Source organism: Pollicipes pollicipes, unplaced genomic scaffold (assembly GCF_011947565.3).
Source record: "Pollicipes pollicipes isolate AB1234 unplaced genomic scaffold, Ppol_2.1 Scaffold_5724;HRSCAF=6776_pilon_pilon_pilon, whole genome shotgun sequence".
NCBI classification, from domain to species: Eukaryota; Metazoa; Arthropoda; class Thecostraca; order Pollicipedomorpha; family Pollicipedidae; genus Pollicipes; species Pollicipes pollicipes.
Window position 1 is genome coordinate 50,312,447 of NW_023596746.1, and position 18,603 is coordinate 50,331,049.

General features: G+C 47.7%; 1 protein-coding gene across 1 annotated transcript; it reads right to left on the reverse strand.

The window, feature by feature from the left end:
- Positions 1 to 4,041: 4,041 nt before the first annotated feature.
- Positions 4,042 to 15,897, reverse strand: LOC119103662 (uncharacterized). Its single transcript, XM_037227278.1, has 10 exons — positions 15,836 to 15,897; positions 15,285 to 15,395; positions 10,270 to 10,374; positions 8,885 to 8,995; positions 7,754 to 7,858; positions 7,368 to 7,512; positions 6,278 to 6,435; positions 5,690 to 5,800; positions 5,392 to 5,496; positions 4,042 to 4,928 (listed from the first exon to the last, which is right to left on the reverse strand). The coding sequence occupies exons 3-10, from the start codon at positions 10,322 to 10,324 to the stop codon at positions 4,774 to 4,776; spliced, it is 945 nt and encodes a 314-aa protein (XP_037083173.1). The 5' UTR covers positions 10,325 to 10,374; positions 15,285 to 15,395; positions 15,836 to 15,897; the 3' UTR covers positions 4,042 to 4,773.
- Positions 15,898 to 18,603: the final 2,706 nt, after the last annotated feature.

Sequence of the window (18,603 nt, forward strand, 5' to 3'; positions counted from 1 at the left end):
GACCTTGTGACCGACATGCTAGCCCCACTCACATGTATGTCTGTTCATAGATAGACGCATTGTATTCTGATGATCGGTACATGTTGTCTTCAAATTTGCACAACTGTCACTAAATTTCCCATCATGCACAATAAGGATCAGTGGTGTCACTTCCCAATCGTTTGGTGGTTGGTGGGAGGGGTCGGGGAGGGGGGAGGGGAAGGGCGGGACGGTTAGGCCGATGAGGTTCACCGAACGTCTCCTCGGATCTCAATCTGTGGCCCTGTGTCAAGAATGAAAAATTCGGAAGATTATCTTTATTTGCTCAGGAATGGCTTCCGATTTCAAGCCCATGTGCAGCTGTAATGTTATCAGAAGCTTGGAATTAGGTGTAAGTTAGAACATTCATCTTCTATTAACTTATTTTGGCGCCCGCCGGAGCTTTTCTTGTTTACAGAAAACATAGCTGCGGGAAATGCATTATGGGCACTGTCAGGCAGTGTTAGGCACCTAAAAGCAAAACCAAAGTTGCAGGACCTCAGCGGACATGTCCATAACTGGAAGGGCACATTGAGAATGGTATGTTAACCGGACGGGTGACCAGAGGGGCCTTCCAAAAAAGGAGAAAAAAGTATAGATATTAATGATCAACTTACTTTTCGGAAACAACTTGATGTTTGCTGGTCGTGTTACTAGGAGTACTGCCCCCTCATTGTTCATCAATGTTGTCATGCTCATCCGACGGATTTCTCAACAACGCCAAACGGTGATCACGAGATTCACAAAGCCCAGCTTGCGTAAAAGCAACAGGTGCCGTGACTGACTCAATTTAGACGAAGTCCTTGTGCGGCTTTTGAAGTTTCGTACTCGCACATGATGTGAAATGCATAATGTTATGAATATCTTTCTAGAGATAGTGGCAGTACTCAAGAATAGACAGCCTTACCGAAGAAAAGCTTCTCGGTTGTAATGGTTTACGGGCAATAATCATATTTGGCTAGATTAAATATACATGTCATTGTTATTGGCGGCTGTTGGCTAGATGGCCTTCTGCATTGATCTACAAGTGACTAGTGTGGAGACAATTCCCTGTAATGAACCAATTAACTGGGGCGACTGCAAAAAGTGGCCAAAACGTCGGTTCACCGACATTACAAGGGCTTTTACGAAATAGATGCTTTCGTTCTAGCATGGTCAGCAAACGTCACTTTACTAGGATCCCGCAACTAGCACTCACACATTTACACTACTACATCCATGTGTGTCACCGGTCATAACAAAGAGGGGCCTTAAGTGTGCTCGCTGCGCACAGTCTGTGCGGGTTATGTGCAACGATCAGACCCCTCAATTATGAGAAGAACCACACAGCCATACACTATGCATATCTCGTGATTTGTCCCCAGTAAATAGTAGCCATCTGGTGCAAGGTTCACCGCGGCATCACCACGTAGCCTCCACCTCCTCTCCTCACAGAATAATGCGGAATCTTTCGTCGGCACGCCGGCATCCCCCCAAGGGGGAGATGACAATGAAACCAGTCCACCCTCCTCCCCATTGCCTACGTTTGCTACGTCACCTCATGTCTCACTTGCATTGCTTTCTCATGGCCTACATCATTGGCTATCATATAAATTTCCAGCAACCAAGATTCATTAGCAAAAGGTGAGGAGTGGGGTGCAAGCATGAGGTTGAACTGTGAATAACTGTTTCAATGCGATGAGAACATTACTGAAATAGTTGCATTTCGAGCAAGGGCGTACTTTTTGGAGATAGATTTGGGAGCAGTGAAAATGTATGCAATGTATCCTCAAAGTATGGATGTCTCCCAGGTTAGTACACTTCTTCACAAACTTAGGGGAGAGGGATGGAGCCCTGAACGAGATAAAAAGTAGGAACACACGGGTGTCGGTTTATATTCTCTCATGAGGGTCCTGCCCCCCCTCCCCTCCCCATATTGAGTTGGGCCCCCCAATGTTGGCTTGGCCCCCAATGTTTGTGGCTGAAATACTACGAAAACGTGAGTAAAACATAATCAAAACAAAAAGAATATCTTATTTGATCTGTCTGCGTAGTGGCGTCTCGTGCCACTCTCATAACAAAAAGTCATGGCTGCTCTCGCTACAAGAAACAAATCGTAAGAGCTGAGCGGACAAACGATGCAATAAACTGCACATTCCTAGCGCCTTAAGACGCGCAATGGCTTATGAGGTTAAAGTGAAAAACTCTGGAATATGGGGATGACCTAAGTCCTTCATGGCTAACCCCGTCCCCGTCCCCCACAACTAAAATGCGTGCCGCCTCCCATGATCGCCACAGAAGAGCGCCATCGGCACCTAAGGTGGCGTCTAAAGGGGCGCCTTCGCGTGCCGATCAGAAGAGACGCGTGCATCTAGTGTCTGCTCCCTGGGTCCAACCCTGCGTGACTCCTTTGCTGCTTAAATTTAAGACTTATAAATTATATGAAGAGTAAGTTATACAAGTAATTTATTGCATTTGATCAAAATGAAGTGGGCCAAATCTAGTCAGAAAAAATGAGGTATGTTGTTGGGCCTTCACTTCGGTCCCCCACCTAATAATTTACAAAAATTGACACTCCTGTACGAACACCCTTGATTCGAAGATCTTTGTGACTGGTAACCATTCTCAATCAGTATAAGAACTAAAATGGCATGAATTGGCATTTCGGAATTATTATCACCCCCTGTTATTCCCCCCCCCCCCCCCCATAAGGATTGCCAGACTACAGCATTGAACAACCGGTTGTTTTCAAAGGGAAGGATGGTCGCTTGCGACTGCTTCAGTGAGTCAACAGCCTTTTCATAGTCTTGAAAAGGCAATTTGGATAACCACAGGTCAATTTCTACCTTGATGTGATCATCCCACCGACTTACCCCGAGCTGTCAACGCCTCTCGTCGCTGAGGACAGGACGCTGAACCGCGGCACCGCCAACGAAGTAAGCACGGTCAGAATTAAGCCCTAGGCAGGTATTCATGATACTGCAATGCGAATGTCACTTACAGAATTGCAGTGTATTGAGAATCACCGCCCACCTCATATCAGTGGCATCACAACGATTGAAACATGCCCTTGCGGCCAGATGAATCCCCATATCTCGATCCTTTTCAGCATTGTACACCGTAGTTCAGGACGTTGACGGTCGGCTGTTAAATCCAGCGAATCGTCCGGCCGGCCGGGCCATAGCAAATACACTGATTTGCCGCCGACCTGTCACCGAGTTGGCCGACCAACAAAAAATCACAGGATATTTTTGCCGCCGGGCTGGAATTAAACCTAGAAAAGATGCCATGGTTCCGTAGAGTACGGTAAAAAGTTTTCGCGGAAACGTTTGTTGGCGTTATGTGACGAAATGTGTCAACATAGAGGCATAAAATCTGTATGGAGACCTCACCTTATGTTTTGCATATTGTGCTGTATTTTTTGTAGTCTAAGTTGTCACCAAAATGTGCTGTCCGAAAGCTTTTGTGGCGCCAAGCTCTGCATGAATATATGAATTTTTGTCGCCGACCTTGTCCACCAAGTCGGCAGGTTTTACCACCCCTGAGTGCGATGCTAATGGGCGCGGCACAACTGTCTGCTGTCGATGGCTCCGAAAACACCTAATCGTCATCATCATCACACGAAGCATTTCGCACAACTAAACAATTGATGAAAGAACGCCTTCTTGAAAAAGATGTTCTTGGAGGTGATAGCTCATCTTACGATGCTTAGTGTACCGCTGCGACTGTCGTTCATTTTATCAGCGTATTTAGGCCCGATGTTTATTCCATAGCGTATATCTTAAAAATGAGGAATGCGTGAAATTTCTTCATTTAAGCAGTTGCGTTTATCTGTGTGCCGTTTTCGGGAAGATGAGGACCACATGAGATTTCATCGTTGAAGAAGTTTAGAATATATCTGTGTATATCTGTGTACATCCGCGTATATCTGTGTGTCGTTTTCCGAGCAAATGTTATCTATTTTGGCAGCGAAGGTATATATATATATATATATATATATATATATATATATATATATATATATATATATATTGCGTTGGGATCCGCGAAGTATGTATGGAACAGTCCAGATTCGTGAACCGCTGAAAATTAACATATTAACAAGTACATGACCTATTTCATGGATTTGTGTGCTCATCTCTACTGTCAACTTTTGTTCACCTTGTGTGACGTTCACCTCGGCCCAGCCAATCATCCGACTTTACCTGACAGTCGTGACACATCGCAGCCGTGGGTTCGCCACAGATGATCCAGATAGCCATCTCTCCCGACGTACCGATCCACTGTATGTAAAAAGTATCACTTCGTTCACAGCTAAGACACGCGCGTCCAATATGCACCCGCACTGTATCCTGGCGGATTTGGCCATTCATGAAAGCACAAACTGCACACCGAAACGGTCTCGCACAACGCAATTTACTCCATAGGTGGCAGGTCCGTGATAACAGCAATATTAGCCCGAATCAGATGCTGGCCAGCTTTCACAGTCGTGCAGAGCAGGAATCGACCGGTGGTGGCCAGCAGACCACCGCAGCGCAGCGATGGCAGCTGATCGCCAAGTCAGGATGGGACGCGGACCCAGCAGCCGGCCGCATCGACAGCGTAACGTCTGGGCACGAGGCCGCCCGCGGCGCGGCGCACCGGCGCCATGACTGGGCGCACTTCCCCAGTCCCGGTGACACACCGAGCCCGGGCCGGCCCGCGCGCCCGGCGCCGGCAGCACCAGCAACGGCCTCGGTCAGCGCGCCACGCCGGCGGGCCGGCGGCGGCGGCCGCTCAGTGGAAGATGGGCCTCTTTGGCGGCCGGAACGGCACGCCCCGCGCACTGTGGACCATGACCGCATCCTGCCGCGTCGTCAGGTTCAGGCTCTCCGTGAAGTTGTGCAGCTTCTTCACGTGCAGGCGAAGGCGGAACTGGTTCTTGATAGGTCCTGTCGAAACGAGTTCAGTGCGTACATTTACTGGTAGCTATAGGTTGCAGGCTATTAGCAGTTTGGTCGTACATGCGCCTTCATTCGGCGTGAAAAGAACCTTGTGGTGGTCTTACAGCACTGAGGATCAATCCGCGTTCGGGTGGAAAGGTCCCCTCGACCCTCTCCCCCAAGACTGTTCTATAAATAAATTTGGAACGGTTTGAATCAGTCGCGCCCCGCTTGTCTAGCTGCAGGCAATCTTCACCGTAAGGTTTTGGTGTCCATGGTGTCGTTTGGTCTAAGTGAGCCATGACCCTATTCCCTTCCTTGGATACGCCACTGGTTGTAACCGCAAACACATCAAAAACCTATCCGTGACGGTCTCCAAAATAGCAACATTAGGCGTTGCTCACTGAATAGGTGACCCCGGCGCAACGCAGGTGAGGGCGCTATGACTTGCGGCCAAGCGGCGGCGGCATACCTGCGGCTAAGTGGGACTTCCAGTCGGTAGTGATGGTGCCGTTCTTCTTGTGCCAACGGTTCACAGTCTTGGCCACCTCTGCATCCGAGCTATTGACGTGCGTGCCTGACGGATAAGGAACTGGTAACTCTGGGACATGGGCGAACACGTGGACATCAGGCGGGCTCGAAACAACTCCTTGAATGTGGTAAGGTTTGTCTGTATCTTTTCGGCATTGATAGATCGCGAAAACAAGAAATCGGCACATTGCAGACAGAAAAGCGTCTGAAATATAGCGACATAGTGTTTCAGAACGGACCTGCCAAAGAGCTGGAATTTATTCTAGCCAGGAGAGTTTCACTGCTCTTGAAGTCAACAAAACGGTGTCCGGTATTGTCCTTTTTCTGAAGGAATTCGGTGATGCCGCTCCCTGTAAATAATGGTGCTGGTAAAGAAACATGCCTCATGAATGCTATCAAGTTCAACATCATCACCTTAAGAGATGCATATCATGCATGCATGCATGGATGATGATGAATGCATCTATGATGCATACATCATATCTATCCTGAGTGCGCAGGAAAGTTGATTTAAAACACGAGGCATGAATAGATGAAATCACGAGTTCTATACATGTATTTCATACATCAATGTTAACGCGCAAATGCTCCCGTCATCCTCATCTAAAGCACACCAAATATTTAAAAAGCCACCACTTTTGCGACGATTCCCTATCTCTGAGAAATAAAGATGTTGATGCAGTCGTATTCAGCTGTTTTCAGTCAGTGCTAACACCGCAAAGTAGATAAAGAAAAATAAACTTGCAATGGAAACTCATCAGAGGCATGGCATTGCACCATACCAGAAGCATACATATACGAACCATCACAGGTCGACCTCTACTGACCTTTCAGCTTTCTGCCGCAGAACTTGACCAGCTCGTGCGTGTGGTTAAGGCTGTTGTAAATCGCTCGTACGCCTGGCTTGTGGCATTTACCATCTGTTGTGATGTAGCCCGTTTTGTTACCGAACTGACCGTATTTGTTGGTGCAGAAACAGGCGCCGCTGAGAAGAGCAAACCGTTTGGTAAACCCAGGTATACTGTTTGCCCAGGTATAACCTTTTGCAATCGTAAAATGTTGCCAGTGGTACAGAAACCGCAACAGCGAAATTTGCTGTGTGGCATAAAAATACGCTATTGAAGAGTTTTGCATTAACGCCCATTTAACTAGCTGATCGATCGCTTTGTTGTCGATTGATCGATCGATCAACTGACAATAATCAATCAGCCATCAATCGTCACTCGATTAATCGCTTTATTTGTATTCAACGGCAATTCGGGCACCGGACAAATTTTCACACCTGCCGAGGCACACATTTACGGTAAACATGTAATTCCAAAACTGAGCAACATACGGTGCCGTGGAATAAGAGTCACCTCCATGTTCAAACAGGACATCAGTATTGGTCAAGTTGCACATTCTGATCCTAGTTAACCTTGTTCCTGTCCGGAGGGGAGAGGAGACAGGTTGGGACCTATTCTGAAATCTTATTTACAGCCTTCTTGTGTCAATTTGGCTAGATTCTTGAAAATTTGTAGTTGTTGACGCCTTTTGGTTGCGCGTCCGATGGCATAATTTTGTTGTTACACAGATATCGTAGGTGGCTACAGTACTGTTTTTAAGGGCAGGTTTTGTCATCTTCGATTCTACATTTTGACGTGCTTCAAATGCGCCCATTTTGCAAGGAAGCTGCTGTGCTTCAGCATTAAAGACAATCCAGTTCGTAACAATGAAGATTCGAGTGCCACGGCGTGTCCAGGGAAACATTTTGCGGGGTCTAGCTCTCATGCTTAAAGCCTGAAGGACCCCAAGGAACGTAAACATATGCATGGTTATGGTGTGTGTCATCAGTTAGAACATGTGCGTAGGGATTCAGAATATTGTCTTAATGATACTTTGGTGCATATTGTGAACAGAAGGAAACAAACAGCATACCCCTCAATGATGGCAAAGAAGAACTTGTTTTCCTTCACGCAGCTGCACAGGCAACTGAATGCTGAATCTGGCTTGGTCAGGGGCCCCATCCATTTGGTCTTGTTGGCAGACCCGGAGTAGCAGGCACCGCCGATGTGAATCTGAACTGGAAAGAAAACAACCATCCGTGAACACTTCAGTTGGAACACAGCGGCAGCTCATCACCACACCAGCTTTGTTCGGCGTTAAGGCTATGTATCGCGTTACGCGGCGAATATAAACCGGCTGGCAAATTTGCTAACTTGCTTTATATGCTGCATTGCAGTTCGTGCAAACGCCAGCGATAAATGTTTGAGAGGTGCCTGAGTGATGCATAAATACATCAGTGGCCGTTTCTGTTAACATACAGCCAAATGCGAATCCTTTGCTCTTGGCGCCGACCATGTTCTGTTTCATGTTGGTTCGCTTTGTCAGCGCAGCCATTCCTGAGGAGTCGGCGTGGGTCTGGTTCACTGCAAAAAAATTTATTGCGTGACGGTTGGCTTGAAAGCAGCAAGGTAGTAGCAATAGCACAACATTTTTGGGGCATGACTCATTAGACATAACAACGCATGCCCGTGAGACAAATCCGACAGTAATGCTATAAGGCACATACAGAATTGGCAGACGTTTGATGTACATGCATGCACGTTTTAAAGTGAATGATTGAGCCTAAAGCTTTAAAATGACAAAGGCCCAAATCTGCCCTCTCCTGACGCCTTTTGAGGTGGTGGTTCGTTTCCGCGACAAACGGCTAGACGTGACCAATGTGTCAACACACACGTTCTTCTGAACGCATCGGCTGTTATCCATGACTGGGCTTCTCGAAGGCATTCCGATGGCGTAACGGTTTTTGCAGAGGCTCAGCCCACCAATATAGCGGTTTTCGCTGGGCCTCAGCCTACCAGCATAGAGGTTTTTGCAGAGCCTCAGCCTACCAGCATAGCAGTTTTTGCAGAGGCTCTGTCTACCAATATAGCGGTTTTTGCAGAGGCTCAGCCTACCAGCAAGCGGTTTTTGCGGAGGCTCAGCCCACCAATATAGCGGTTTTTGCAGAGGCTCAGCCTACCAATAAAGCGGTTTTTGCAGAGTCTCAGCCTACCAATATAGCGGTTTTTGCAGGGCCTCAGCCTACCAGCATAGCGGTTTTTGCAGGGGCTCAGCCTACCAATATAGCGCTTTTTTGCAGAGGCTAAGCCTATCAGCATAGCGGTTTTTGCAGAGGCTCAGCCTACCAGCATAGCGGTTTTTGCGGAGGCTCAGCCTACCAATATAGCTGTTTTTGCAGAGGCTCAGCCTACCGGCATAGCGGTTTTTGCAGAGGCTCAGCCTACCAATATAGCGGTTTTTGCAGAGGCTTAGCCTACCATAGGGAAGCGAAAAGAACATGAGTGTCCCTAACGGAAGAGGGGAGACGATCGCCTCGGTATTAAGAAGAGAGAGATGGCCCCAGCGGTGTGATAGCTATCAGGGTTTGGTGCCAGATTAGCGCCACTCACCAGCGACATCTTTCTGAACGATGTCAGAGAAAGCGGTCGTCCCTCGGACTAGATGCTCATTCTTGTTGTGGATGAACTGCTCGGTGTTGTGAGCTCTCCGGATTCCTTTCACTGGAAGTAACATTCAACATGACATTCGGTTAGGTGTATCTCTGTAGCACAGTTGCGGACCTGCCATAGATTCGATCGCAGTATGTGTTGCTTGTGCCACTTGTAGATGAAAACGACATAAGTGGGCGGACGTTGTACATAGTACGGACCTGGCTAAAACCCGGATGAATTATCAGGGCTTCCAGAAAACGTATATCACGCTATTTCTTTTAGTCTGTAAAAGAGAATGAGATTGATGACTTCGAAGTACACGAACGAAAACGCGCTGGTCGTTGGAAGGCGTGCACAATCTTTTTACCAAGAACATTGGTTACGTTGGCTGGAACCAACATGCCAAGTTCGCTCGATAAGTGGGCGCCAATAAAATGGAATCCTGTATTCTGGGGGCCTTGATAGAGACAGCAAAAAACCTGAATATTTCAGCAGGACCCCCATAGCGCTGCAATGTCTCGTTTGGTTTTGATAGCCATTATGAGAATCCAAGGAACCACTGATAATCTTGAAAAGTTGTTTTCGCATACATTTGGCGTGCAAGAGCTAAGTTTCATAACGCAGTAGCACCCCGTTATCAAAATTGTTTGAGAGAGCGCCGTACGTTACCTACAACTTTTGCTAACGCGAATTCCCCATAGCTCGAACAGCCATCATGACAAGCCATACGAGGTCAAAATACATTTTTGATGATGCTGACGGAGAGGCAGGTCTTATTGCTTAACAAATGCCGGGGACGAGGCAGAGGCGGCGCCAGTGCCTTTTACGTTGACATTAGGGGAGACGAAAGCGACTCCACTCACACATGCGCCCGGCTACTAATAGAAAGACTGCTCTGAAGCATCACTCGTCACCGCCAGCGTCCTCGCTCTGGCGGGAACGCTGGTAACACCGGTGACACTGGTAACACCGGTAACACTGGTAACACTGGCAACACTGGTAACAGTTCATTCAACCAGCAGGTGAGCAGCGACATGCGGTCTACTTACGAAGTGGATGTGATAAGCAGCGACAAATGGAAACTTAAAGCTCGGCGACTCAATGCAATTGCAGATATTGGATCACGGCGGCTAAGTGGGGTCAGCTTATTTAACATTAGTTATCGGAGCGACGCCCACCCCTGTGTGGCGCTAGGCGAGTTGGGCAATAGTTGACGTGACACTTGTCCGCTGTCAGGACCCACAATCAATTTAGGAAGGTCACATCCCTGATAAATAGCCGCGTCAAATCACCGAAGACATTAGTGGCGCGATTTTGCTCGAATGAACCGCTTCAAGTCTTACCGAAATGCCTCCGGTAGCCTTTCTTCGCGACCTTGTCCACCGTTTCTGACTCCATGTCCACTCGTTTATCCGTTTGTGAGGCCACGATGATGGCGTTCGCTTGAGCTGCGGAGGGGTGTGCAGTGAGGGTTATGCCGCGGCATTCCAACACGGCCGCGAAGCGCTTCTACGTGGCCGAGAACGATGTAAACCCGGACCAACGCTACTGGGGCCTCAGTTGGGGCAGATGGGTCATAGTTTAATTGTCTGGGCCGTCCGTAGCTGATCTCATCAGTTTGGTTTCTTGTGCTTGTGTGTTGAAAACATAATGAAGTGAGAGCACGCTGCAAAGGGAAAATTCTATATTCGAATATAATGAAGCAAGGGCCATATCTGATGAAATAAGATCACTAATAACCACATATGCGTATATATATATATATATATATATTATATATATATATATTATAGTTTAAGCCGAAAAGACCGCTGTAGACAAAACAATTTCTCTGTTTAGTAAATATGCTCCACAACACATCATGTTTCATTACGTCATTGTAACTCGTGCAACACGGATTGGGTGCCAATTGGCGACCATCATTTCTGGGAGTCGTGCTCACGAACGCTAGGCATGAACGATTCAGCAATTGTTTTTTATTGGCCTTGACCGCCACGTGGCTAATGGAATGACAAGATTTAAGACAGGAGTCAAGATGGAGGTTGTTATTGCTCTTTATTCAATTGTCATGGCTGCTATGTTACATATGCACCTAAAGCACCTCATTGGTGCACAATCCTGCCTCCTTGACTCATCTATGTCATTCAGCAAATAAGGCTATCCAGTTTCCCATGATCATTCGTCGATTTGAACATTGCCTTTCCTGGAAAGGCAAAATCCACCAGCGGGTAGGCAATTTGGGTCATTGAGGAGGATTCTGCCAGCAAAGAGTAAATAACAAAATACGACCTGGACATGGACCGGTGATAATTTTGAAAGTAAATCGATGGCTCACAGTGCGACAGATTTTTCATGAGCTTTCATTTCGCTGGCTGCTTTTCAAGAGATAAGAACTGTCGCAGCATTTTAGGCAGAAACAAATGCCGGAGCTCAAAACTGCCCCCCTAAAAAGTGACAAAAGCTATAAAACTGGAGATTCTCCTTCAAAAACCAAGCCACAGAATGAAAGCCCTTCTGTCATATATTCCTTATCTGGGTCCTGTTCCCGTCCGCCGCCGACGGCCGCTGCCATAGCCCGGATGTCTTCCGCGTGACTGACTGCGAACTGATCGCATGGCTGTTTTTTGCATATTTCTGGAGCAGCGTCACTACTAATTGGTGTGTAAAACATATGTTGGACGACGCCTGGAACAGTATCCCGATTATCTTCCCTCACACCACAACACCGCAGAAAAAACTCCGGGAAGCTACCTGCCTCAGGTATGTCTTAGTCCAACGGGCAACCAGTTGCCTATCATTCAACGTAGTCGACTTGATCTGCTTTTTTGTGTAGGCAGGGGCGTAGCCAGAGCCTTGCCAAGGAGGAGCAACGGGTTGACGAAAGCCCCTCTTATGGTGACTCTTCCTCCCAAGAAAAAAATCACCGGATACAGGTTACATGTAGACAAGGGACAGATTTTCTTTGGTTATTGTTATTTCTTCTTTGTAACCGGAACAGAAACCAGAAGCTACCTTGATATAAATTTTATTTGTGTTTTGAGGTTAAATGAATGAAATCATGGAATAAATCACCAGCGCCTCAATTCATAACGGTTTAGTTAACTCTTTCTAAGCCGATGAAATTGGGAAGCTGTGACAATTTTTTCTGAGTTTTACAGACATTAAAGACATCACAAAGGTAGACTGTAGATCGATATGTTTGACCGAAATTTGACGATGAAAATTTGATTGTAGATCGACTGGTCAACAATGCGCATTAAGATGGTCAAGCCTTGTTTGTCTGGGAATGCTCAACAGTCAGTCAGAATCGATTAGTGGTACAATTTATGTCACGTGGTTTTTTTAACACGCGCTCTCGCAAATCTCAGCAACAAAAACGTCCGCACCAGGCGTTGCAGTCTCCATAGTCCTCGGAATGTTAGCTCAGTGGCCGACTCGTAACTGTGGCCCATCGCTGGACGAAAATGACGACGCTCCTGAAAACGTTTACCTTCCACAATCAAATCGATTAGTGATACAAGTTATGTGACGAGGTTCTGAGTACGCGTACCCGCAAATCTTAGCAACAAAAGCCTCGACTCCAGGCGTTGCAGTCTCCCTAGGCCGCGCAGCGTGGACAGAGCAGCTAATACTGAGCTGTGACTAACGGGTGAAAAAAAAATGATGATGCTTATGAAAGAACTATACTTCAACGGCTCAGGACATCAAATTTTACATTTAGAGGGCACTCTGGGCGCACATTTCACGAGTGCGATTTTTAGACTGATGATAAGAACGGATTGGCCCTTAAAGCACCGCTAAGTGGTGCTGGAATCTGGTGGTGGACTGGAAGAGTAAATGTACTATCTCATTTTTCGTGTTCCTTTAACTACTCAGCTCTCCAGAAAACAGATTAACGCGGCGCCCGCCGTCTGGTGGCCTTCCGGTGGCCGATGTCGTTCGGTTTTACGCGGGCTGTAACCCAGGCAATCGCTGTCCTTAGTCTCGAGGTTGCGGACGGGCATTTTCAAACCTTTTGGTGTAATTCGTTTTGCCAGTCCATTCTGAAAAATGAACGTACTCAGGCAAACATGTGATGGTATTGTTGGTTTTTTTATACTCATTTCGACCCTCTCTATTCAACGACCCCCATTCTATTTAACCTTGGACCCCTCGTTTCCCTCCGGACGAGAAGCCCTTGAGTAGAACACCAGCAACACATGACCATTTCCAGTCGAGGTCTGAAGGGTCATTCCGTCCCATCGCGAAGTGTCTTTTGGCTGTCATTCTGGCGACACAGGGTGGGATCTCCTGGTCGATCCGGAAGCCCTTAGAAGGATACACCAGATCACATTGTTCAGAGGGAGCAATATGATCTGATGCCCTGACACGGGAGGCCTTCTGACGCACACAGCTGGCCCCAGATCGGCACAGGAATCCTCATTGACACAACAGCATGCTTGATCACCGCAGGTGGTAAAATAATTGTCACATAGGCTACAGTTCCCTGTTTTCATGTGTTCTTCAGATATAATGAGGACTCTTTGATCGTAGATTGTAGATGGAATGGGGCCCCAAATTTGTATTAGCACGGCTAATCCATGTTCGTCTTGAAATTTTCAAGATTTGGTCAGAATTTATTAATGGTAAAAACTATATAATATGGTTTTGAAAATGCGCGCTCGCAAATCATAGCAACGACAGCCTCGACTCCCGGCGTTGCAGTCTCCATGGGACGCGCGGCGTCGGTTCTGCGGCTGTGACGTAAGCCATGGCCAATAAGCAAACGAAAAAGGTGACACATCTTGAGGAAGATGGCTGGTGAACTAGGTAAATCAGCATGTATGTTGAACGTAGTGCAAACGTAAGCTAAACACAACCTTAGTCTGAAAGTGTGGGGGATGGGGAGCGCAGTTGACACTGCTGCCCCCCACCTTGAAATGTGTGTGTGTGGGGGGGGGGGGGGGGCATGCGTTGGAGCATTGGAAATTAGCAGCATGGAGTATTCTTGCGACTAGTGATAAGCCCAATTACTTGGTGTTTCATGCTGTAAAGTATGTGAAGTGACTTTTGGCTAAAATGTGTGCCAATCACTGATCTGAGGGACATTGGAAAAGCACTCCGTCACCACTGATCTACGTCAGCACTGACTTGGCATAGTTTGTTGTATGCTTCTGTCACCCGCTAAAAACTATCCTGAATAAAGCTACTCCGGTTGGCAGCATCTTAGGCTCAACTTGCTCATACAGTGAAACGTCAACGTTTTGACATGTGCTCTTACACATTTCACGCTGCAAGCACAGGCTAATACTGAGCTCTGAGTTTCGTCTGACTTGGATGGTCTATTGTTATATGGTCTGATCTGTTGAAATTTGTTTTCATCTTCGCAAGTTTGTCAACAGCTGATTAGCAAAAGTGTCAGTGTTTGTCGCCGATCGTACCCGGTAAATCAAAAGCTTTTTTTCACCCCTGGCGACGGTATGCTACGTTTCAGTTCCGTCCCGCTCCCGCCGTGTCGCGATGGTACGCAATTAAAACTGGTCGCTGAGGGTCGGCCATAACTATTAGGATATTTGCCAGCGTGTGTTGTAAAATCAGCTGGGAGTATTGAGCAGGGCAGAAGTGACTAAACCTCTTCCCATGTTAAAACGAAGCTCAATTTATCTATGAATCTGCCCACTGCCCTTTGGTAACGCTACAGATCCAGGACTCATGCTTACGTGGGGCGGGGCGGTTGGAATGTGAATTGTGATGAGTGTGATGTAGATTTTTTCCGGGCTGTACCACGATAATATGAGAATCCCGGAAGTGCATGTACCAACAAGGGCGTAAGGCGTAGCTTCAACAGACAGGAGCTGGTACGTCTGAGAGGCGGATATGTAAGAGCCTGGCTTTATGCAAACGTGAAGAAGCAAAACACAAATTTAGGGTTGGTTACAACAGTTTGGGGAGGCCAATTTAGGTGTCGTAGGCACAATTACAGTTTTTCTGTAGGCAAGATGACAAATGGCAGGCTGGCGGTGGAATCATTAATGCTTATTAACTGATGAATTTGTAGGGTCCAGGTCAGACCGGTCATCATTTACTTACAAGTGTCACGAATGGGAAGGGGGTAGGGCAGTTGGTGGTCACTCAATGACTGTAGTCAAGCCACCTAAAAAATATATAATGCTCCGCCATGCTCATCGGTGCATATCGGCTTGTCCTATGCTGTTGTTTCTTAGTGTTTTATGGCATGTCGTCTGATGCGGTCATTTAACATCCATAAAGTGGGCAGGTCTTTTAACATAGCTGGTTTTGAACGAAACACAAGACGTCAATTCCTAGGCCTTCATCACGCAAGCCCAAGTGGAAAAGCGCCATCCATGAGCTTTCATACCGCTGATGAAGTGCCTTTCTGTGTTGTTGACTTTCTCTCTTTGTCTCTCGTTGATGACTTTGCTGTCCAAAGTGGCATTTGTTCCGATTATCTCTTCGTTCTTCGTTGCTCCTGAAACATCATTGATATTTTGAAAAATGGCTTACATCGTTTTTTCTTACGCACTCCCGGGAAGTACTGACATCCGCGATGCATGCTTTTTACGCGTGCACGGTTGTAATTTCGAGCCCCTATCTTATAAGTAGCTTATTATAATTCGCTGTGAGCTGTATTTACTGGGTGGTTTCTGAGGCGAAACAATGACTACTGCAGGCCCAAAGCAAACTGTATCGGAATGAAATGTCAAATGTGATCGCTATGTAGATAAATGACGAATCTTGTTGGGAGATCATTCATCTGCCTGTCATCATACGGCAGGGGCCGACACCCCTCCCCACTCCTTTGACATCCGCGCCTCAGATCTCCTCCCCAAACATACCACCCCCCCCCCCCCCCCCAATGCTCCTGTTGCTAAGTTGGACACTTGCAGCCAGGGCTCTGGCCTGACCCACCATTTCGGGTGCTGTTGACCCTCCGCGATTCGATCAGCTGGGCGTTGCTCCTGTCGTCGTAGCCGTTTCCCTGAACACAGTAACGTTGTGACCATCGGGACCTCTGGTGCGCTTAACGCGCTCGTCGGACACGGTGACCCGGCTGCCTCTCCGCAGCAGTCGGCGTCGTAGGACCTCCTCGCTCGTGCCGTTCACTGCAGGAACCAGAGACAAGTCAGCCGACCCGTAGACCGCGCCCGTAGGAGGACTGGTGAGTGCGCCGACAGCGCTGCAGCGGTCGATGGCCCAGCTACACTGATCGAAATTGTACTGACCACGCTTCGGTTTAAGCGCCCGATAACTACCAGCGTGTTTCAAGGGTGACCTGTTTTGCTTAGTTAAGGAGGAAGAGGCACACCGAGACTACCACTCCCGCTACCGCTACGTCGCGTCCAAGGCAATGCACCAGCGAATGGAGAGGCAGGAGCGAGCACTGACAGCCGGGCGAGCGGCGGGGTTTCCACTGCCGCTGGAAGAAGTGGAACGGCAGCGAAAAACTCCAGTTATCAACCAGATCCACTGGTCAGCACTGAGAGAGCATGGTCACCGGAAAGGGACACTGCTCACCGCCGTGAGACGGGATGCAGAGTCGGCGGAGTTTGTTTAATGGCTGACGTTATTTGGCAGGCATTGCCACTGACATGTCGACTACTAATAACAACGAATTGAGTGCATCGACAATGTTATTCAAAGCAGTAAGATGCCGACGGCCTTGAGTTCCCTTATTGCTATTCTGAGCCCCTTCCCACCAGCAGTGCACCAATAACGGAAAGGACCCGCCGCCAAACGTCGACGTCTTCGAAAGCAATCGCTCTGGCCCATTGGCTTTTATCACTTGATTCTTAATCTCACTTTGTGCACATGACCTTTCATTTCTCATGCTTTTTCAGGTCTGAACCGTCGTGCGTTTGACTTTTTTTTGCAATGCACTTGAGCAAAAACAGGAATACTGGACCGAGGCACTGCAGCAATTGACTGCTGGTATAATAGGTACTTGAACGCAGCACTATCAAATATCAATATCATTATTAGCTTGTACCAATTGTATCAATAAACACAACTGTTTCCAATGGGAAGTAGTCCTTAACATGACAAATTCTGGAACCAACCAAATGTTTGCAGACTTAATTTTTACATCAGGATGGGGCAAACACGTACACACACACGGTAGCCGAGGTCCGGAGAGAAACAAGGATTTGCGGGTAGGTTAGGCCAGCTTTAAAGATTCATCCCCCGACCGACTTTAGACAGTACCACCCCTGCGTTGCAGTCTTCATGCTTACGTCTGATTCCAGGTAGGCTGCACGCTGACTGATATGTTTGTGCTTAACCATAGTGTCATTGGCCATGATGGCCCATTCGAATTCCTGGGCAGCATATCCTGAAAGCATTCAAACCGTTAACGCTCCACATCAACCGATTGACTTGCTGATCACCACCAACCCAGGATATTCCCTGGACGTCCGGGAAGCCCCACAAAAAATGGAGGTGAGCTCAAAGAGGCTGCCTATGAGGAGTTGCCTCCTTTTTTTGCCATTTATGCCATCACACCGTCACGTGATGATGGGCTGAAGTCAAAAATAGCCACAGCCCTTCAATGAAGGCCAAAATATTTTCACAAAACATTTCTCGGGATTTCTAGTGGCGTCGGCTATAGTGCTGACCAGGGCTAGCCATGCAACAAGCACACACACGGATGCGAGGTCGACGAAGCTAGTTCCAACGTGGTTCGTGAACTTTTATAAGCTTCCAACTGGATGCAGTCTCGAACGCATCCGTCGCGATCGCGGGTCGCCGGTGGCGCCTCGGACCTGCCGATGCGGTGGAGCTCTCGACGAGGAAGAAGCCACGTGCGTGTGGCGACGCCAGCGTCCAGTCCATCGAATCCACGTAGACAGACGACGAAGCCAGGCCGCACTCGCAGCCGTCCCTGAACAAACGGTACCGCATCAATGGAAGTTGGATCGGTGTTGGGCTGCATCACGGCCTGCGCGCCAGGTGGCATCAGCACTGGGCAGATGCGAGCTGCTGCGGTCGGCTCCAGAAAACAAGTAGACAAACAGAAAGCCAGATGACAAAAGTTAACATGATAAGTCAAATGGCAAAAACTTAGCCAAGGAAAAAGTACAATGAAAAAGGTAAAAAAAGTCAAAAGGACGAACGTTCAAACCACATAAAGCATCACAAATGAACGTCAAATGGACAAAGCGAGATCGCAAAAACCAGAAGTGACAAAAGTCGGGGGGCCAGAGCGATTGCTTTCGAAGACGTCAACGTTGGTGGCGCGTCTATCCATTACTGGCATACCTATGTGAGGGGCATTGTTGGGTGCATAGCATGCATGTAGGCTTATGAGTTGTAGCCGGTGTGTGTTGCTTTTTTTGCACCACGCAGTTGGTCGTGCGTCTTTCTCTGTCCAGATCGTTGAAATCTGACGTAAATCTTTAAACACCCCAATACGGGCAGTGTCATGATTCGAGCACAATGGCTCGTGTTGGCCCCCACACATCGCTCTACACTGTTGTCAGTAGTGATGACTGGATCGGGACAAATGCTGAGCTGCTGCTGTTGCAGGAATGCTGCAGAAAAAAAAACACGCTTCAACATAGCAACGGGCCGCTCACGTTGATTAATTTGTGTCTCGAGTAAGGCCGGCCCGGACGGCACCTTTCCTCGTAACTTATTGCGCGCGTTGTGATCATTCACCACAACTCCCCTTGTGTCATCGA

Excerpts from the sequence above, each read along its gene's own strand:
- LOC119103662 (XM_037227278.1), bottom strand. The coding sequence starts at position 10,324 with ATGGAGTCAGAAACGGTGGACAAGGTCGCGAAGAAAGGCTACCGGAGG. Across the intron at positions 7,513-7,753 it reads CAAAGGATTCGCATTTGGCT|TTCAGATTCACATCGGCGGT; the intron begins GTATGTTAACAG and ends TTTTCTTTCCAG. Across the intron at positions 6,436-7,367 it reads TTCTTTGCCATCATTGAGGG|CGGCGCCTGTTTCTGCACCA; the intron begins GTATGCTGTTTG and ends TGCTCTTCTCAG.